General features: G+C 32.6%; 2 protein-coding genes across 6 annotated transcripts in view; both read left to right on the top strand.

The window, feature by feature from the left end:
• tai (basic helix-loop-helix family member taiman) overlaps positions 1-23,894 on the top strand; it is a 265,687-nt gene that overhangs the window by 102,022 nt on the left and 139,771 nt on the right. The window lies entirely within an intron of this gene.
• LOC140441864 (uncharacterized) lies at positions 1,631-10,182 on the top strand. The gene is made up of 2 exons (XM_072532821.1): positions 1,631-2,416; positions 7,641-10,182. Exons 1-2 carry the CDS (start codon positions 2,391-2,393, stop codon positions 9,595-9,597), a joined length of 1,983 nt encoding a protein of 660 aa, XP_072388922.1. The 5' UTR covers positions 1,631-2,390; the 3' UTR covers positions 9,598-10,182.

Genomic DNA, 23,894 nt, shown 5'->3' on the forward strand with positions numbered 1-23,894 from the left:
GCCGAATTAATCAGGGACGTAAAATTGTAGGATGTCTGAACTCCTTATGGTGGGATCACAACATTTCCAAAAGGAACAAAAAAAGAATAGGGCAAACCATGGTTGAATCAGTTTTTTGTTATGGCTCTGAAGTATGGACAATTAATGCAGACCTGAAGAGAAGATTGTTAGTAGTTGAAATGGATTATTTGAGAAGAAGTGCTAGAACATCAAGGCTGGAAAGGAAGACCAACGAATCTATAAGAAATAACATGAATGCTACAGAAACGGTCATCGACAGAATAGAAAGAAGGGGTTTAAAACGGTGTGGACACCTATTGAGAATGCCTGAGGACCGTTGGTCCCAAAAACTTCACAGGTGGAAGCCCCCTGGAAAAAAAAAAGTAGACCTCGACGCTCATGGAGTGAAGGAATTAGAAGAGCGATGGAATCGAGAGGTTTGGCGGAGGAGAACGGGAATAGCCGGGAAATATCGTACAACACAGTGTTACCGGATAATACCGCCATTCGCTATCATTGTTTTGTAATATTATGTTTCTAAGTAATATAAAGGAAGTATTCTACCACCTAACGTTTGGGCAAGAATTCGAAACAATGTGGGGCTGAAAGCTTGTTTTTTTGTCTAGAAACTTGTTATACTCTCCAGTCGGAATACAATTCTAACAATCGAGACTCTATTTCTTCTATTTTAGATACTATCCAAGCATTCTTTTGTATTGACGATTGGTAGTTGTAGCTGAATAATAAATAATAAATATTAAATATATATTAAATATTACTATTATTTGCAAATGTTCGCCTATTTTTGCTTTATTTGCTACGTCCAAAAGTTGTTTTAAAAATTAAAAATCAAGATGGTGTTCTTAATAACAGTCGTCAATTCAAATAAAGAATTTATTTTACAATTTGTGTTTATTCTTAACAAGATATTAAAAAGACGGCAAAAATAAATAGTTTCATAATAAAATTGAGATTGTTTTTTACTTGTTCATCTTATTCCATGTAGGACACAAAATTAATTAACGTTTTTTCACAAGTATTCTAATTTGTATATAAATTTAAGGAACTCTGTTCGTCCGTGAAGAATATTAACACACGGATCTAAAGCAAAGCATTATGGTATCATGCATCTGCCAGCTTTATCCCCCGGTAAAATATGTCTAGTCACGATTATAACTTGATTTTTATAAATGAGCTTCTGGGTAATGGTTGAAGAGGTTACGTCATAGTTTCACAGCTGTAGATTAATTGAAAAAGGCCAAGCAGGTAGAAAAAGATTGTCAGGAAAAGTCCAATTTTATCATTTTTAAATAACTTTTTCTCTTTAGCTTTTAATGTAACTGAAAAGAACGAAAAATAAGTAAACAAATTATATAGTTGTACATAAATACATATAAATTAAATAAGAGTTAAAAAAACATCTCAGTTCTAATATTTTTTTTGTTCTTTGTGTCACCGTTTGTAATGAGATTCTGGATTGTGAAGCTAATCTTTCATATCAGCCTTTACGGCATCTTATGGTGATGGCCATTTATTGCTTGAAGTATTTTATTTTGCTCCTTTAAGGTCTTTTATTGTATTTGTTGGTCATCTTTTCTTTTTAAATAGCTCTTGGCTTCTGATATTAGTGTAATGTACCTACCTACTCACATGTAAGATAATTAAAGTATCTATGTATTTCTATATAGTTTTTAGTCACCTGGTATATGTTATTTACAATTATGAAAAGTTCTCATGTATAATCACTAATAATTATTTGCTGTTAGAAATCAGAATCAATACTCTTCATAAATATTTTCCTATTTAGAATAAATAAGTTTCGCTAGTTTATTCACCTAATACTTCGTATCTATGGAATAATAATAATTTATTTTTCTTATTTCTTTGTTCGATAAGCTATCCGTATTTGCTATTTTAATATTAATATTTGAGTCCAATCTCTTGTACTCAAATCCATCCAGAAACATCGTTAAATAATTGTAGATAACAGAACTTATATATTCATAGTTTTAAGAAATAACAAGCAGAGTGTAATTTTCATCCTCTAATATAATAAATTTATACATGTCAATATATTCTGTTTAATTCCAAAACAAAGAGTTAGTCCGGAGAAGAAATAAACGCATAGTATTCCATAACAAAATTTGGTGTCAGAACGTGGGATATTAGTAGCAGAGTTCCTCTGATTGCTGATAGAAGGAGAGCTGAGGAATTTTTGAATTGACTTGTTTCCTTCGAGGAATCATTCAAAAAAAAACTGTCAGTGTGGAAAAATCGCCACTACAACTAATTACATTGGGGTCCAGTACATCCAGTTCGAAATCCAGTTCCAGTCATAACCCAATTGTAGTTCCATCGGAAGTAGAGGTGAACCCGTGGAATAATAGACTATGCGACCAACAACAATATTCTACTTGTAAGTACATTCTATCTTAAATTCTGTCTCATATTTTAAAAATCTTGTAAACGTATGTCTACTTTATATCCTGATATAAGTAACTTATTTGACGAACAAATACCTTCTCCCGACTCAAATTCTCTTTCAAATTCTTCTACTTCTAATTCAAATAAAATGTCAGTATCAATTGAAATAGCTGAAAAACTTCTCATTCGATTTGATGGTACAAAATCAAAATTATACGAATTCATAGACAATTGTGATAAAGCATACAATTTAGTAAATCCGCAATCCAAACCCATCTTATTAGCCATTATAGAAACTAAATTAACCGATAAAGCTAGGGCCATAACTAGAAACAGAACATTTGACGAATGGAAAGATTTAAAAGACTTCTTATTAGATGCTTATTCTGAACGCCGAACTGAAGGTCAGTGGCAATTGGAATTACATTCCTTACGTCAGATGCCCAGTGAAAATGTAATGTCATTTGCAAACAAAGTTGAAAATTGCTATATAAAATTAATAAATACACTTGATCCAGACTTATCTCCAGATGCAAGAAATGCATGTACTAAACTCTTAAAAACTCAAGCACTAAATGTCTTTATTAGAGGATTAAACAAAGACCTCTCTATTTTAATCAAAGCCCGAAATCCAGATTCCTTAGAAAGAGCTGTTGCTATAGCAATTGCCGAAGAACAAGAACAGTTATCAAGACAAGAAATTTTCAGACCATTCTGTAATATTTGCAAACGAAATAACCATTCCTCAAATAACTGTCGATATAAAAACAATTCAGATAGAAATGTTAGACATCTTCAAAATTCTAGTTTTCAAAACCCAAAATATCCTAATTCAAATCTTCAAAGGTCAAATTCTCAAAATCAAAATTATAAACCTTCAAATTCAAATTCCAATTCTGATTTTCCTCCAAACTTAAGAAAAGAAAATACCAACACTTCCCAACGTTTTTGCAGATACTGCAAAAAACCAGGTCACGTTATAGAAGAATGTAGAAAACGCGAATTTAACAATAAAAACAAAAATCCAACAAATTCTTTAAACTTCCAGAATCCTCGACAACCAACGGTCGATTCTCGAGGAGTTCGTTCAGTTCAGGCCGTATCACAACCATCAACTTCTCAGTCACTTCCTATGTAGATTTACCCTTAGTAAATAATTCTAATCCATCCTCTTGCAAGTTTCTAATCGATACAGGCGCAGATATTTCTTTAATTAAATATTCAAAAATACTAAACATTCCAAAAATTTATTCTAAGTCTATTACTCTACGAGGCATTGATAAAAATGTCTTAAATCCAAATAAAACTATATGTAGTTGTAACGTAAATTTCAAGATAAAAGATTTTGTCCAAACTCATGTTTTCTATGTCGTAGAAGACGATTTTCCTCTTCATTTCGACGGTATATTAGGTAGCGATTTTTTTGAAATAAATAAATGCCAAATTGATTATAAAGAAAATAAATTAAACTTTAAAAATTGTTCTATTTCAATCGAATATATAAAATCTCCATTAAACAATGACAATGACGAATTTCTGAGAGATCAAAATATCGAGACAAGTTCTAATATCGATGAAATATTTCCTTATGATGCTAAATCCATAGAGGATCATTCTTATTTAGAAACCAATGATATCCAAATAACCTTAAGTAGTGAAGAACTACTATCCAATCCAATTCAATCTAAATCTAACTCTAAATCCAAAGAAAATTCAAGTCCAAAATGTGTAAAATCCACTGAGATATGCACAAATAAAACTTGTAACTCTTCACGAAATCATAAATCAAAATCCTGTTCAGAAGAAAAATCCTGTTCAGACGATCTTATACTAAATCAAAACTCTAATTCTAACTCAAGAAGTAATAAAACTATTCTATCCGCAAGAACTGAAACAATTGTTCAAATTAAAGTAATAAATAATGAATTAAGCGAAGGATTATGTCCCGAACGCGAAATCTTTAAAGGTGTATTTTTATGTCCTAGTGTTGTTAAAGTAAAAAATGATTTCTTTTTAACCTCAATCGTAAACACTACTGAAACGGATGTTGAATTAAACGATATTCAAGTAGCAATAGAAAAAATTCCAAATTTACAAAACAATGCAAATATACGAAAAATGTCTTCTTATAAAGATAATACGAATTCTAACAGAATTGCTAAATTAAAAAATGCCTTGAGAACAGATCATTTAAATAGTGAAGAAAAATCATCTTTAATTTCTATTTGCAAGGAGTACAATCATATCTTTTATCTGGAAGGAGATCAACTTACCAGTACAAATGCCATAACTTGCAAAATTCCTTTAAATTCTAATGTACCTATTAGCACTAAATCATACAGGTATCCTGAAGTACACAAACATGAAGTCGAAACTCAAATAAAAGGTATGCTAGATCAAGGTATTATCGAAGAATCAACTTCGCCATGGAATTCGCCCCTTTGGGTTGTGCCAAAAAAGGCCGATGCTTCAGCAAAGAAGAAATGGCGAATTGTTATAGACTATCGACGACTAAATGATATTACTATAGGAGATTCATTTCCACTTCCGAATATAGTCGATATATTAGACCAATTGGGTCATTCAAAATATTTTTCAACAATAGATTTAACATCAGGATTTCACCAGATCAAAATGGATCCTGAGGATTCTCCAAAGACTGCTTTCTCAACTCCGTCTGGACATTATCAATATTCACGAATGCCATTTGGATTAAAAAATGCTCCCAGTATTTTTCAAAGGCTAATGAATACTGTCCTCTCAGGAATACAAAATTACAGATGTTTTGTCTATCTCGACGATATAGTCATTCATGCCGATACATTAGAAAATCATAATAAAAGATTAAAAGAAGTATTCGAAAAATTGTCTACATTCAACTTAAAAATACAACCAGATAAGTGCGAATTTTTTCGTCGCGAAGTAATGTATTTAGGACATTTAATAACTGAATTTGGTGTCAAACCGGACGAAAAAAAGGTATGTGCTGTTACAGATTTTCCTATACCCAGAACACAAAAAGATATTAAGAGCTTTTTGGGTCTCACTGGTTATTATAGACGCTTTATAAAAAATTTCAGTGCTTTAACACAACCTTTAACAAAACTGCTGAGGAAAAATGTTGAATTTAATTGGACAAGCATTCAACAACAGTCATTTGAGAACCTGAAATCAATACTTTGTTCAGAACCAATACTTCAGTATCCAGATTTTACCAAACCCTTTGTCTTAACAACGGATGCTAGTAATTATGCAATAGGGTCCATACTTTCTCAAGGTAAAGTACCAGATGATTTACCTATTGCTTATGCTAGTCGTACCTTGAACAAAGCGGAATCAAACTATAGCACAACAGAAAAAGAATTACTTGCAATTGTATGGAGTGTTAAACACTTTAGACCATATTTGTACGGAAATAAATTTTTCATTTATACGGATCATAAACCACTCACATGGCTATTTAATGTAAAAGATCCCGGATCAAGACTCGTTAGGTGGAGATTAGCATTAGAAGAATATAGCTATGAAATTATTTATAAACCAGGTAAATTAAATCAAAATGCTGATTGTTTAAGTCGTCCTCCTTTAACCATATCTGAAACAAATATTTGCGAAGAAAACAAAAACCCGGCAACAATCACCTTACAAATAAACAAAATGAGTAAAGAAAATAATGACACTTATTCACAGTTCTTATCTAAATCCGAAACTATATTAATAACAAATGATAATATAAAAGAAACAAATGAAAAGATTACATCATTTTCACAAAATTTAGCATTGTTTGTTTCCGTAGATTTAAATTTTAATGAGATCGTTCAGAAACAAATAAATAAACAATTCAGTCATATAGAAAAATTGAAAGCCAAAAATCCAAGACTAAATGACATTATATATATTTCTGATCAAAATAAAAACTTTTATTACATATTTATAAAAAATAATTATTGGGACAATACCTCTTATGAAGATATATTTAATTCCCTAATAAAATTAAGAGACTGGTTATTAAACGATAAAATATTAAAAATTTGCCTACCCAGAATAACTTTTAGCTACGATAAATTAAGTTGGGGAAAAATTAGATCTATGATTAGATTTATTTTTAGAAAAACTGATATATCTATTATCATTTATCATGATATACTAACAAATCCTGAACCTGAGGAAATAACTACAATATTACAAGAGAATCACACTAGTCCTACGGCTGGACACTCTGGTTTTCATCGGACATACAATCGTATAAAAAAAACATTTCAAATGGAATAATATGAAAAATGATATTAAAAACTTTATAAAAACCTGTGAATCTTGTCAGAAAAATAAACTCGTTAGAAAAAAATTCGTAAAGCCCATGGAGATAACAACAACAAGCTCAAATCCATTAGAAAAAATATTTTTAGATATAGTAGGTCCTTTACCTTTAACCGAGTCAGGTAATAAGTTCATATTAACATTACAAGATGACTTAACAAAATTTTCTCAAGCTTATGCAATTCCGAATCATGAAACCAAGACTATCGCTGAAAATCTGGTTCGTGGATTTATTTGCAAGTTTGGAAAACCCGATATAATAGTTACTGATCAAGGCCGAGATTTTACTTCCAAATTATTTTCTCAAATCGCCAAGCTTTTTAAAATCAGACATATAAATTGTACTGCTTATCATCCAGAATCAAATGCTGCATTAGAAAGGAGTCACGCTACTTTAGCAGACTACCTTAAACATTATATTAAAGCTGATCAATCCGATTGGGACGAATGGCTAGATTTTGCTATGTTTTCATATAATACAACTAATCATACTTCAACCAAATTCACACCATATGAACTAATATTTGGATATACACCTAATCTACCTAGCAGTATAATACGACCAGTAGAACTCAAATATACATATGAAGATTATTTAGATAATTTAACACTTAAGCTTAGAAAATCTCATGAGTTAGCAAAAACGAATCTATTAGAATCTAAAGTAGTCAGTAAAAAATATTATGACCAAAAGATTAATGACACCGTTTTCTTAGAAGGACAATTAGTATATCTCCAAAATGAGCAAACAAAGAAGGGTCAAACCAAAAAACTTACACAAAATTATAATGGACCTTATAAAATTCTAGAGATAAATTCTCCTGTCAATTGCACAATTTTAGTAAATAAAAAACCAATAAAAGTTCACATGAATAGATTGAAACATGCTTTTGTTTCAGGTATGCAATAATATGGCTGACAAATAGTGAACAAATTCACAAGAAATATACCAATACTCCTATCAACAAATCACCTGGAATCTATTACGAACACATAAAAAATGTTCAATTTATTGAAACTCATTGGAACATATTAAGTCATATTCCTTTACAACCTTTTACAGACAAATTAAATTTTGTAGATCTCACCTATCAAAAAACATTAAGACTGTGTCAAAACAAACCAGTTCTTATTGAATTACGATTATGCGATACTTCACTAAAACTCTTAGGACAAATCATACCTAGACTCTTTCAAGATGAACAAACTTTAAAAAACATAATTCTGCATGAACATTTTAGACCAAAACGCGCTCTATTTAATGCAATTGGATCTGTTTTCAGGACCTTATTCGGTACCTTAGACAGTGATGATGCTGAAAATTTCAATAATGCTATTAACAAAGCTGAAAGTAACGAAAATCATCTTCTTGATTTACTAAAACAACAAATTCATGTAGTAAAAGCCACGATTGCAAATTTTAATAACTCTATTACAAATCTAGACCGAAACAAAGTGATTTTTGATAAAAATTTTGAATCAATTACCAATTACACAGATAAAATGAATAATAAATATTTTAATTTAGATTTAAAACAAAAAATTGAAGAACATTTTACCTTACTAACTTTCTTTATAACAGAATTACAACAAGAATATTCTACTTTAATAAACGTTATTCTATTTGCAAGAAATAATAACCTTCATCCTTCTGTTATAACACCTGAGCAACTAATTCAAGAATTATCTAAAACGGTAACGCATTTACCTAGTACATCGACTTATCCATTTCCATTGACTATCGATTATGCTCATAAATATTTCGATATCATTTTACTTAAATATATATATTTTGATAACAAGATTTTAATTACGGTTAGTATACCTTTGGTTAGTAATACTCCTTATTCTCTTTTTAAACTAATATCTCTTCCTATAATTCATCCAACATTAAAGAGACTTACCTTTATTCTTCCATCTGTCAAATATCTTGTTCTTTCAGAAAATAGAAACATTTATGTTACTATTGATACATTAGAAGACTGTTATTCATTAGATGAAGAAAAACTTATTTGCAAAAATCCTGATACTTTCCGATTTACACACACTAATCCAATTTGTGAAACTGAATTGTTAACTTCAATAACAAACATACCATCTAGTTGCGATACTCGTATAATTCAAACAGAATATGAAATTTGGCATAAATTAAACAAACCAAATTCTTGGATATATGTTTTACCCAAACCAACAGATTTAACTTTAAGCTGTCAGACTAGTACGCCAATATCTATTGTTCTTTCAAACACAGGTATTTTTTCTACTTCGAATAATTGCAAAACTTACACCGGATCAACTATTTTGATATCTGTCTCAAATCCAAAAGAAAGTAATTTTCAGTCTATCATTCCAGATTTATCCCTTCCAGAAGTCTGTTGTGATGATATTAAGATAAATAATGAATCCAAATTACACCTTGTTCCCTTACAATTAAATAATCTCGATCGAGATGCATTAAATTTAGCAAGCCATAAACTAGATAATTTAGAGAAAATGACCTCAGAAACAAATATTAATTTTTCAGACACAATAAAAAATAGTTCTTATTTCACTTATGCAATCTTATTTTTGATAAAATGTATGTTACTTTATATTTTATACAGGATAATTAAATATTTTTACCGACGATTTCGTAGAAATCCGTCACATAGTTGTCAACAAATTACAAATTGTTTAACACTAAATATATGTCAAAGTAAACGAAAACATGTACATGAGACAGATTTAAGTATAGATTGTAAACATAATAAAGACAATAATTATAGTGAATCCAAAAAGTGTGAAGAGACTAGTTTCACAGAGACTACACCGATAAGACGAAGTGAAAGACTATCGAGACTAAAAGAAACTATTTAAATGTGTTAAAATAAAATAATAATGTATACAAATGTTTTATACCATTTAAATGAAAATTCATTTTACAATTATTTTCATTCTTACAAAAGGAGGTGTAATGTACCTACCTACTCACATGTAAGATAATTAAAGTATCTATGTATTTCTATATAGTTTTTAGTCACCTGGTATATGTTATTTACAATTATGAAAAGTTCTCATGTATAATCACTAATAATTATTTGCTGTTAGAAATCAGAATCAATACTCTTCATAAATATTTTCCTATTTAGAATAAATAAGTTTCGCTAGTTTATTCACCTAATACTTCGTATCTATGGAATAATAATAATTTATTTTTCTTATTTCTTTGTTCGATAAGCTATCCGTATTTGCTATTTTAATATTAATATTTGAGTCCAATCTCTTGTACTCAAATCCATCCAGAAACATCGTTAAATAATTGTAGATAACAGAACTTATATATTCATAGTTTTAAGAAATAACAAGCAGAGTGTAATTTTCATCCTCTAATATAATAAATTTATACATGTCAATATATTCTGTTTAATTCCAAAACAAAGAGTTAGTCCGGAGAAGAAATAAACGCATAGTATTCCATAACATTAGTTATCGATTTACGGAACTCTGACTTTTTTGATAAGTTTGTTTTTGTTGGTTTTGTTGGTTTCTAATTCTCTATTCACATTTTTAGCTTACTGTTTTGCTTTTCTAGCTTAAATGAAATATAACTGTACCCCTGGTGAGGACGGAATTACTAAATAAATGCTACAATTAGCAGGTACTACAACTTTAGAGGCAATATGAGTTCTTCTGAATAAATGTTTAGCAGATGAGAGAGTCTCAGACAGAAAAAAGTCTTAAGCAAAATGCTTAAGTCATTTTATTATACAAAAAGAGCGAACATTGACGGACGATACCTAAGTCATCTCCGCTTTGCGGACGATATTGTCATGATTAGCTATCGAACTCAACAAGCTACAAGAAATATTATCAGAATTAAGAAAATGAATCTAACAAAGACTGTTACTTTGGAAGAAGGACCGGTTACTATGGAGGAGGAAGTGATAGAAAGAGTGGTAGATTTACTTGGGTCATTTAATAAACATGAGCAGAGAAAACCAATACGAGTAAATAGACCGAAGACTCCGCTTGACATGAGCTACCGTTGGCAAGGTTACAATAATTGTTCTTAAGACCAATAATATTCCCATAAATATCAAGGCAAAAGTTTTCAATTCTTGCATCCTTTCAGTGCTGACATACGGTCTAGAGATAATTATATTGACCATAAAATAAGCCAACAAGATGAGAGTAACACAGCGGACAATGGAACGACTTATGCTGGGAATAAATTTTAAAGATCGCGTTCGAAATGAAGAAATACCAAGAAGAAGTAGAGGATGTAACACAACGTGCTGCTGCATTGAAGTGGTCGTGTAGGAAATGTTGCCAGAGAAGATGATACCAGATGGAGTAAATGCATCGTACAGTGGATACCTAGATTACATAATATAAGTATGGGTCGATCCCCAAAAAGATCGCTGGACAATGTGAAAGAAAAGGCGAGAAAACAATGAAACCAGGTAACAAGAGACAAATTAAAATGAAAACGCCAAGGTGAGGCTTATCTCTAGGATGTGTGTGTTTCTATTTTTTGCTTCGTTTTTTGAAAATATTTTTGTCGATCATTTTTGACTCTAAAGGTGACATTTCCATAGGAAATTTAATTTTGAACAACTTTTCTGTAGATGTATATGTACTAAAACTGCATAGAATTCACCCAAATACATCGTAGTCCATAGAGACTAATTCGCCCGTTTATCAAAAACTCACCCCTTTACGCGGTTCTTTCACATTTGGAGGTCCATTGACAATATGCAACAATAAAACCCATTTAACGTTCTAGTTCCTTTCTAAAGTACATAATCAATAGCATATTAAAAACTACCTCCTACCTCGATAAACTTTCAGAAGATTTTCGGTTCATTAACGTTATGGACAATCATAAAACCTATGGAAAGTTTAACAAATGTTTCAATGGTTAAATCAGGCTGCAAGGATAGGGTTGAAAATGAACTCAAAAAAAAAACGAGAAATATGAACGAAGAAGTTACCAACAGGTCTACTTCGTATATAACAATAAAAAATATCAGCGAGTATTCATATTTAGAACTTATCGGGAATCTAGACAGATAAATAGAAAATGTGAGATCCACTAAATAGACGTATCCGTCGATGTATCATGAACAACTTTTAGGAACTTATGAAGATTCCTGTAAACTTGAATGCTAATATGACTACTGTATTTTGCCTGTTTTTTTACATATGACTATAGGAATATAGGAACCCACTACTTACTAAACGCATGCGAGAAGATTTAGAACGTCACACAGAATCATGAAGCTAACAATTCTGGGAATTTCATAACTTTCTGGATAGAATAGAAGCGATGAGTTCAGAAAAAAATAAAAACGAAGTCTTTGGACAGAAAAGATGACTTGAATATATTCGAACTACAACAGGAACACAATAAATATGAATTGAAAAACAGGATGAAGATTTACTTTTTAGTTTCTCAGTGGAATTGTTTTTTTTTTTTCTATGTTGTATTCCATTTTTAATCTGAAGTTCTTTATTCTCCACGTGTACGATCTAATTATAAATATTATAGATGATATATTTATCTTTCCTTTAACTTCCTTCGCTTTTTAATATAATAGTCTCATACAAATAAATGTCTTTTACTTTGAGCAAATTTAAATAATAATTCTATGTGTGATCTTTATTATAACCTTTTCATAGGAGAAATCACGTGGGTCTTTTCTTCTATTATTCACTGGCATGTGCTTGAAAAATTGAATGTGGACTCCCCTCAATTGCAATTCCTTGAAGCCCTGGTGTAATTGAATGAATAAAACACAATAATTGTGGCTTCAGGACATAACCGCATACACATAGAAAATAACCGGTTTTGTAGTTTAATTTCATATATATTAAAAATATCCATTTATTTTTAGAATTCCTAGTTTTTTTGCCATTAGTAGATAGAATACATAAATGCCTTATAATTAAAATATCTTATTTACTATAAAGAGAAGAAAGAAAAACTAGATTTCTGGTAAAGACGTAAAGCTAATAAAATTATAGTTAATATAAATGGACAAATTCGTGCACACATTGCTCATATTCTACAAATTAGGCGCCTGTACTTCTTCTATACAAAGTAGACCAAAAGTCTGAAAACGCCTAATTAGCTCTTAAATAAATGGTCCAAATTATACAAAAACGGGGATACCCCTGTTCGGCAATATGGAGATTTCAAATTTGATGCTTGCAATGTTGCCGGATTTACCATTTTTCTGATATCATTAGTCATTTTGGTTTTTTAAATACAACATTCTGCATATTTGTACCTTTATTGAAATGCCCACTTCAATACCAGTTCAACCGTATACAATACTTTCGATTTTATGATAGATAGATAGATAGATACGTGTATTGACAATTTTTACATAGTAAACAAACACTACATGTCATGTCACAATATAAATAAGTCACTTATGTATACATAGGAAATAACTAAGAAATAATACAAGAACACATAATATAACATATACAGTGAAAAATAGAAATATAATATATAAAAAAAAAACAATTCAGTTGGGTGTAAAATAGTTTTCATAAAAACGACCACACTAGGAGCTCAAACAAACAAATTCCTGTATAATATAGAAACAGTGTTCCAGTGTGTAACACACAATCTGGAATATGGTATAATGATATGACCCAGGGCAAGATTTGATTATTACATTGTGCTCGATATTTGCCTTTAATTTTTCAAGGTTCATTTATTCGAGCATTCAACCTTATATCAAATTATAATTGAAAGTTCACTACGTTTCTAAATTAATTTCTACCCAATCAAGCGTTCAAAATGTCCTCCGTGGTTAATATGACAGTACCCTAAACCAGTGGTTCCCAACCTTTTTCCCATGATCGCCCCCCTTAGACAGGTTTCACCAGTTATGAATACTACAATTACCCCCTCCCCCCCCCCAATTAAATTGAAACAAATAATGAATCTATACAAAAGGTAAGTATCTATATTTATTTATTTTTACATTTCGTAAAATGATAAATGGTTATACAGGCATGGAAATAATTTTTCGGAATATAGAAATTTCAATGCAATAAGTAGATTCCTTGATTTGCAATTAACCAGTGTAAATTGCCAGATAACGTCGCGATGTGTCATATTTAATTCATTTGTTCGACTGGATATGCTGTACCCACTGAGTTCTCTGATTTGCAATTAACTGGTGTAAATTTCAAATATAAAGTCGGAATGTTTTAAAATTAATTCATTTGTTCGACTTGTAATAAGGATTACAATGGAACGAATGAATTAATTTTAAAACATCGCGACGTTATATTTTAATTTACACTAGTTAATTGCAAATCAGAGAACTCAGTGGGTACAACATATCCAGTCGAACAAATGAATTAGATACGGCACATCGCGATGTTATCTTGAAATTTAAACTGGTTAATTGCAAATCAAGAAATCTACTTATTGCATTGAAATTCCTATATTCCGAAAAATTATTTCCATACCTGTGTGTAAAAGAATTGTTAATGGTTTCCTTGGGCCTGGTGTCCTTCACCTAATTTCTTCTGGCTCAATGTTGGTTAATAACAACCTCAAATCCCCTCTTTCTATTATGTCGAGCCTATTTGTCTGTTTTTCAATATACACACAGAACTAAAACCTTTCTCCACTAGATATGTTGTGGGGAATACTAATAATAATAATTTGATTGCATTCCACAAAATTGGATACACTTCTTTTATCCGCGGCCAAAATCTTTTATACCCACACTCCCGAAACAAACTTTCAATTTCAACATCATGTTTCAAATCAATCAAGTTTTCTTGAAGAGAAGGACATACCGTTGAAACTTCCACGCTGAAAGGATTGATAAACCAAGTTGGCACTTTCAGACTAGTCAAATCTTGGAATTCTTCCCCTGTAGTTGCAGGTTCATTTCATTTAATTTTTGAAAAATATCTGATAAGTAAGCGATGTCATTTCGCTTTTCTTTTAGTTCTGTACTCAGTGTGAGGTCAGTCTTCTTCTTCTTTCAGTACACTGTGCGATTATCGAACGTTGGCGATCATATTGTCAATAATAACTTTGTTTACGGCGGCTCTAAATAAATTAGCGGTGGTTTCTTGATACCATTTCCGGAGATTTCTGAACCAGGATGTTCTTCGTCGGCCTGGGCCTCTCCTTTCGGCGATCTTACCCTGTATTATGAGGTGTAGAAGGTGAGGTCAGTAGTGTTAAGAAATTCAATAACAGTATCCATGAGACTGAAGAACCGCCGTAAGCAATTGCCTTTAGAAAGCCAGCGGACTTCCGTATGTAGTAGCAATGTATTAAATATCTCATCATTTTCTTCACAGAGTGTACGAAATATTCGATCATTCTTTGGTTTTGGCCTAACCGATAGTAGAAGGTGTATATTACAATTCTTTGCCTTAGCTCTGCAACCCTTACTGATTTAGTTTTATAAATTCTACTTTTCAAGTATCCCAATAAAAATAATCTTTAGGATTCAAATGGGGCGAACTAGGAAGCCATTCAATATTACATCTACCAATCCATCGTCCAGGAAATATCTGATTTTAAATAACGCCGAACATTTACACCAAAATGAATAGGAACTCGATCTTTCTGAAACCCTATCCCGTTAAAATTGGCTCCAAACTTTTTTTTCAGGGTAGGTCCTTTTTATTTCCAAGTAGCATTTCATGATTGTCAATTGTTAAATTTTCTTCTATAAAAACGGCCCATGGTATTCCCACACAGCAGTGGCGGATACAGGAGCGGAAATGGGGAATTTCCCTTCTTCCAACAAGATCCGAAATTTAAAAAAAATTGTTGAGAAATAAAAATATTACCTGACATGAAACGTACACCACAGACAGACAAATTCAACCCAACAAATCCGCTAGTTAGGGGAATTAAAGGAACTTAATGCGTATAATAAAAAATTAATTAAAAAGTTAATTTTTGTGTCTTTTATGTAGTTTGGGTTTATCTTTTTTATGTCTTTTGGTTGGTGTTTCATTTTGCCACACGGTGTATATATTGCTTTGAGGGAAAAACATTTTTTGTTAATTTGTTTAGTTTAATTTAATTTATTTTAATTTAATTTTATTTATTTCAATTTATTTTATATTATTTTATTTATTTTATTGTTTTATTCTAATTTATTTTAATTTTATTAAGAAACACGCATGAAACTGCATTTACTACTCCGCGTAGTGTGTAGTCACGCGATCTTTCGTTACATTGCGTTTCTGTCCTTTTATTTTATCATACATTTGCCCATCCATTGCTTTGATGTTTCGGAAAGCACCAACAAACTACCAAATAGAAAGTTTTTATCACTTGCTCATCTATCTACACTTAGGCATTCGGAATCCGCGTTAAACTGCATATCCCGTATATATGCCAAACATAAATTATGGTGATGTTTCGTCGTACAAAGTTTAAAAGGAACCACTTTAGAAGCAATGGACAGTGCCGGGCGCTTGTATGTCTAAATAGTAACCAACACCTCGCATCCCCCATAAAATATGTTTGCTCGTTAAAAACAATAAATATAAATTTATCATCATAATTGGTACGACAATCCTTTGTGAATCTTGGCCTGCTTGTAAAGAAGTCGCCCATCCCATCAATTTCTAGAAATTTCCCTTCATCTTCAAACCCTTAGAGACTTAGTGTCTTCTTCCACATCACCAATCCATTTTCTACGCGGTCGTCGTCTACTTCTTCTGCCCTTTGACTTTGTGAATATTGAATCTCTTTGTGTACTCATCTGACATCCTAACAATGTGTCCAGCCCATCTTAGTTTCTGCACCGTAATAGATTTCACAATATCTGGATCGGTGTATAGCTATAGACGCCATAGACCACGAAGTATTTATCTGTCACAAATTTGTCTCAAATATAAGTTGGATAAAAAAAATCAGTGACTACACTCAAGTACCAAATCCTTTTAATGTTAGCTGTCCCTCGAGATGTATGCATCTGAAACGACGAAATGGATAAAAGGAAAAAATAAAACACATCAAAAATAATACCATTGTGATGCATGACACATAAAAAAAGACTTCAAAATGGGCTATAAAACGGTCTTCAAAACTTGTAACTAATATACAGACATGATATATACCAGTGTGGGAGGAACGAGAAATTTTGTAAGGGCAAAGATTTTTTCACAATTAAAACTCACAAATTTTAAATTTGTTGTTTTTTACAATTTTCAGTCTGAAACTATATAAACATTCCATCTATGTAATGCCACACTACCAATGTTTGGGTTATCTTGATTCTAAATACAGCGACTTACCTATTCTACTGGATCTTTTTTAGAGGTACAGAAATGTAATTTGGCAACACTTTGTTAACTAGCGGCCTTTTTGACAAGTAATTTATGTGTAGTTCAGTTTGGCATTACAACATTAATAGACTGGTGCATGAACAACACTTCCAAATTGTGCAACTTTATTAAGAGCAATTAATTCGAGTAACCATAGAACGTTTTCGTACCACGTTTACTCTAAATGATAAAGCTTGTCCGCATAGACGTCGTACAGAAGAAGTTGTTGCTGCTGTCGAGTGTATCACTCGCGGAAAGAACTGTGGCGGAAAGAGCTTGGTTTGCTAGCTTATCAAATCCAACTTAAGCTACACGAACGATCATCTAGCAAGGCGTAGATTCGGTGAATGGGCCCAAAACGAGATTGCCGTTGATCTCGATTTTCATAATCGAATTTTTTTAGCGATGAAACTCACTTTTGGTTAAATGGCTACGTCAACAAACACTACTGCCGTATTTGGAGCGAAGATAATCCTCAAATGTCCATTACCATTATAGAGTGTTCAGAAACCATTACATCCAGAAAAACTGACTGGTGTGCTTTATGGGCTCGTGGAATCATTGGTGCATACTTCTTCAAAAACGATACTGACAAGAACGTTATAGTCAATGGTAACCACTATGGAACCATGTTTACTGACTTTTTCTTTCTGTGGTTTCAACAAGACGGCGCAACATGTCACACAGCTCGTGTTACAATTGATTTATTGAAGGAAACGTTTGGTAACCGCATAATTTCACGTTAATTGGCCTCCAAGATCGTGCGATTGAACGCCGTTAGACTATTTTCTGTGGCGATATGTGAAGTCGCTAGTCTACGCCTATAAGCCTGAAACGATTGACCACTTGCAGGGCAGCTTTTGCCGCGTTATTGCCGATATACGGCCACAAAAGTTGAAAAAATTAATCGAAAATTTGACCTCCATATTAGAGAGCCAGCCTTGGTGGTCATATGCCAGAAATAATATTTAAATTGTAGGTCCCTACAGATTTTTTAGCAATATCTATATTTTCTATGCGCTATATTCCTTATTGTTCTGTTTATGTATCTATAGGATTCTTGATGTCAATGGTTGAATGCATGTCAGTTTCCTTTTCATACTCTCAGTTTTCTCGAAAGAAGAGTCAGAATAAAAACGTTACATATTTTTACATCTTCCCATCTCGCTGTTTTTTCAGCCAACCAATTTCCATAGATTATTTAATACTAAAAAGAGTAGGTTTTACTTATTTTGTCATACTGCTTTGTTGGGACTGGTTGATGCACGTTTTCCACGAATAAGAAAAGCTCACTTTTCATTTTTAATTGATGTCATGGCGCTGATTTTTCGTATTTCTTTATATATTAATAAAAATTAAACAGAAAAAATGTGGAACTAATATTTACACACAATGGAACACAGCAAAATTAGGAGATAATACGAAATAACAAAATAAGAAAGTGAAAAAATGTTTGTATTAAAATAGAAAATTCAAAGGAGCTCAGGAATCGTGGAAAGAATGTGTAGCGAAATTGTAAGGAGAAAGCAGTAAAAAATTATTCTCTTAAGTTTTCAAAAACTAAATAAGTGTGAAAAAGGTAGATTCAACAGCAATTAAAAATACGGAAGGACTGGAAGGAGTGATTCTGCCTGAAGTGGCAAGATGGAAAGATTATTTTCAAATACTAGGGTCAACTATAAATTATAAAATAAATGATATAAAAAGGCTGAGCTGAAAGAACAACTACTTACTAAAGATGAACCATAATAGACCTAGTAGATCAAGTGGAACGGTGGTTAAGCACCCACTAATATTGAACCTGATCTAACCTAAAAGAAATGATTAAATGGGAGATAGTATTCCATACAAGAATCGGAGAGAAGCAAAAAGAAAACTAAAAAATGAGAAACCCCCCAGAAATAAAGTAACATAAGAAATTATAAAAAAATCCAGGAAACAATACAATAATTCTGCTATTAGAAACCTTTAACAAAGCATAGGAGGAAGGAAGGGTACTGCTTCTGCACGTACCATATCCTTTCAGAACGTTGGTTACCATCATAGCTATTTTGATTTTATTCATTGCGACCCTAAATGGCATGCTTGTATCAATACCATACAAGCTTCAACCATGAAGTCTTTCTTCGTCCTGGACTGCGTTTGTTTGCTATTTTTTAGCCAGCTTTTGAACAAGAAATAATAATCTACCACACAGTTTACACAAAGGAGACAACTTGGCCGGTTGAGAGCATTCGGACAGCAAAATACTTGTTACGGGAATATGGAAAGCGAGATCAACAAAAAAGGTAACTTCGGTTAAACTGCGATATTTTTGGTTCCAGAATATGTGATTTTATATTATGACCTACCTTTTTGTCACACCTTATATACTTGTGCGTGTTTTGAATACTTGTTAAGACATTTTTGTAATAATTGCAACTTTCCACTATTTTCATACAGTTAGGTATATGTTTAATATGCAAAAATTTAATTTTGATGACTTATGTGTACTTTATTCATGCAAAAATTGTTTTCTCTACACCCCTGTTGACTTGCATTATGTTCACTTAATTTTTATAGCTGCATGCGAATTAATCCTATGGAGCTATGGAGCTAAAAATACATCTCTCAAACTTAAACTTTGTTGCAGCGTTACATATACACAACGTACTTATCGATGCCCTCGACATTTTATGACGTTCTATATTTATGATTTCTTTTTATTGTCGTTTTTATTTTTATATAGGTACGTGAAACGGGGAGATGAGCGAGTCATAAGTTTTGCAAGGCAAAAGACTCAGCTGTGCTGAAGCATCGAGAGAGTATTTCCCGACCTGCCTCAAACAATGTGGAAAAGCCGATTTTGTGTAGGCGTAGCAAGGCCTCGGCGTTGCCAAATTCTCAGCACATGAATATATATCGCAGTTTTCATTAATTATTATTTACATGCGGGTTTTGTAGAACTTTTCCACGAATTGGTTAACATCAAGGTTACTATTGTTATAAAATATTTTGGTTTTCAAATCCATTTAACCATCATTTTATTTGCTTTTGTACATATCCATTGCGGTTTAAATAATGTTTATTACTTTACATTATAATGTGATTTAATCTACGTTTTTAGTTGTTTTGAATGCTCGGACAACTTTTTAATATTAGACTAATGTTCTGTCATATTATTGAAATTTATTGAGTATTATTTATTTACTACATTTTGGTGCAGTTTGTGTGTGCGTACGTAGCTATCCGCTTAATCCGCTATCAAAAAATTGTTCTAATTTTAATAATAATTGTTTCTTCTTCTTAAAGTGCCTATCCGTTCCGGATGTTGGCGATCATCACGGCTATCTTTACTTTATTTATTGCAGCGCGGAACAGTTCAGTGGTAGTCGTGTTATACCACTTTCGTAAATTTTGAAGCCAGGAAATGCGTCTTCTTCCCGGTCCTCTCTTACCATTTACTTTCCCTTGGAGAATCAGCGGAGAAGGCCGTAACGTTCTGGATTTCTCATTACATGTCCTAGATATTCCAACTTTTTAGTTTTGACGGTCATGAGAATTTCACATTCTTTCCCCGTTCTACGCAGGACCTCCACATTAGTAACTCTGTCAACCCAGGATATACGTAAGATGCGCCTATAACACCACATTTAGAAAGCTTCGAGCCGATTCATAGATGTAACAGTCAGTGTCCATGCTTCCATTCCGTAGAGCAGAACTGTGAATATGTAGCAGTTCAATAGACGGCATTTTGTTTTTAATGATATGTCTCGACTGTTGAAAATGGTTCTCATTCTAACGAATAATTGTTTAGAAATTTGAAATATCGTTATTGGATGGAGCTTTATGTGATATATTTACACAAATTCTTATGTATTATCACATATTGGTGTATTGACAGATTTAAAGAGGTTCTACTCGTATCTCTATACAACAAACTGTTATCGTAGGAGTAAATATTGATGCCATTTTCTATTTATATCGACTTGTAGAGCTCTTTAAAACAAAGTTTCTGTTGAAAGTTTGAGTGTGGCTGTTTGTGTTAAAAACTAGTATTCATATATATATTTAGGGATTCTACAGTATTCACTGCCTTCCCTCGCTCAACCGTTTCCATCTCTCTCTGTTGTTCCATTCTCCATCGTTTAGTCCTCTCTTACTCATGGCGTCGTCTACTTCGTTCCTCCAGGATTTTCGGGGTCGTCCTCTTTTCCTCCTTCCTATGGGGCTCCATTCGGTTATTCTTTTTATCCATCTGCTGTCGCTAGCTCTTCTTACATGTCCATACCACTTTAGTCTTTTTTGTTCTATATATGTTAGTATGTCTGTTTCTATTGATGTTCTTTGCTTTATTTCGTCATTACTTCTCCTATCCATTCTTGTTACTCTGCAGCATCTTCGCAGGCATTCCATCTCTGTTGCTATTATCTTACTGCTAGTATTCAACAAGTACAAATAGTTACTGCAAACGCAACATAGCAAGATCATACCTCGCGCATGTGGCGTGTGTCGACTGTATCCGAAGAGGTGGACAGTGGCGTGATTATGCTTTTTATATAATTAACGGCACCGAATAGCTACCGCTACGCTATTGACAGCGTGGACTAATATGTAAACAAGGCGCTCGGATCGAATCGGTACGAAAATAAGGATTTGCGCTGGATTTTCGTAACTGGCTGCTACTGTACTTATTTTTAAGAAAAAATAGAGAGTGGAGCCAAAACTTGATGGGGATACAGTTATATTGAATGGGAATATTTTTGAATTTTATGAGTGAAATGTAATTTAACAAAAGAAAGGAATTCTAGGGAAAAGGTAAATTTCTTGAATAGTAGGATTGAAAAAATAGATACCAAATAAGAAAATAACATATTTAATCACAAGACACGATTTTGTTGCAAATAAATTGAGTGTAAATGTTAAAGTAAAGGATGTTCATAAAATAAAAATCGCGCATGGAAAGCCACCAGTGTGGATAATGAAAATGGACACTATGTCCACTCCAGTCGTCCCTATCCATCGTCTTTCTCGGCCAAACACGTATTCCCATATTTCTCATGTCTTCATCGATATTATCAAGGAATCTTGTTTCTGGGTCTTCCCCTTCTTCTCCGAGCAATGGGTCTATCAAGGAGCGTTTTTCCAGCTGGGTAATTTTGTTCCATACGCATTACATGTCCTATCCACCTCAAACGTCCTATCTTAATATGTTTTACGATATCAGGTTCCTGGTATATTCTATAAAGTTCGAACTTGTATCGTCTTCTCCACACTCCATTGTCACTCACTGCTCCATAGATTCGCCTTAGTACTTTTCGAAACACCCTAACATGTTTTCATTATTTTTTGTTAGAGTCCAGGTCTCTTAAACATATGTTAGGACTGGGCGTATTTTTGTTTTGTAGAGTTTTATTTTTGTATTTCTCGATATAATTGTGGCATTAAGGAGGAGATTGAGCGATTAAGGAGGAGGTATCTCTGCGGTAGTATTATTTTCTGCGGTAGTAGTGTTAAGGAGCGCTCCCAGGTATACAAATTCGTTCACTGCTTCGATGATGGTGGTCGTAGGATTTGCTGTTGCGTGCTTATTTTCATTTACTTTGTTTTGTTGGTGTTTATTATTAAGCCTATTTTTGTACCTTTCTTTTAATGGCCTCTCTAACACACGCCTTTCCTACAGCGTTTTCCGTTCTCTGATACACTGATTTATTATTTATTGAACCAGTGGTTGTGATTTGTGACATATTACTTTTTCCAGAGCCAGATTGAACAGAATACAGGAGAGAGGATCTCCCTGGCGCAGCCCGTTATTTGTTTTAAAAGTTTCAGACAGTTCCTCCTTAATTCGTACTCTATATTCAACGTTTTCAAGAGTTAGCTTTGTTAAATTTACCAACTGATCTGATATTCCTAGCTCTTGCATTGCTTTGAACATTTCTCTTCTATTCACAGAGTCTTAGGCTGCTTTGTAGTCTATAAATATGTGATGAGTATCAACGTCATATTCCAGTGTTTTTTCCAAAATTTGTTTCAGGGTTGCAATCTGATGAATTGTCGATTTACCGCCTCTCAAACCAGCCTGGTATTTTCCTGCTATCCGTTCTGCCATACGGTGGCATAGTACTGTAGAAAATATTTTATACACTGCATTAATTTAGCACTCCCCTTACCTCACCTCTTTCGTCTTCCAGGTTTTCTTCTTCCTCCATATTAAGTGCCTGGTTAAAGTATTCCACCCATCTATTCAATACATCTTTCCTTGTTGTTAACAGGTCGCCATTCTGACTTCTGCATTGTCTTGTGATTGCCTTGAATTATTTTTTGTTGATGTTAACTTTCTTATAGAATGCTCTAAATTCTTTCTCTCTGTTAAGGTTTTCTATATATTTAAGTTCCGTATTTAGATTGTTTAATTTTTTTCTTTTGTGTATCCTCTTTTCTTCTCTTCTTTTTGTCTGGTAATTCTCTACAGTTGTTCTAGTTCGTCGCACTATGAAGGATAAAGAATTTATTATGATGAATAAGAATAAAGTTGAACGCAGTATTTATTTCAATGAAAGTGATTTAACGCAAGCTCAAGCAAACCTACTGAAGGAACTAAGATAGATGGCGATAGAGGAAAAGGTGAAACTAAGGTTGTACACCACAAAATATGTATAAACAATGAATGGTGAAAATGGAGCCATCATACCGAAAAGCTGCACAACGGTCGGGAAAATTGGGAAACAAATACGGCACTAAATGATATTATGGTTTTACAATGGAATGTTAGAGGAACTTTTAAAGCAGGAACACTAAAAAACTTACAGACATCTTGAACAAATATGAAATAGATATTACAGCCATACAGGAGACCA

This window comes from Diabrotica undecimpunctata, chromosome 5, assembly GCF_040954645.1.
Source record: "Diabrotica undecimpunctata isolate CICGRU chromosome 5, icDiaUnde3, whole genome shotgun sequence".
NCBI lineage: Eukaryota > Metazoa > Arthropoda > Insecta > Coleoptera > Chrysomelidae > Diabrotica > Diabrotica undecimpunctata.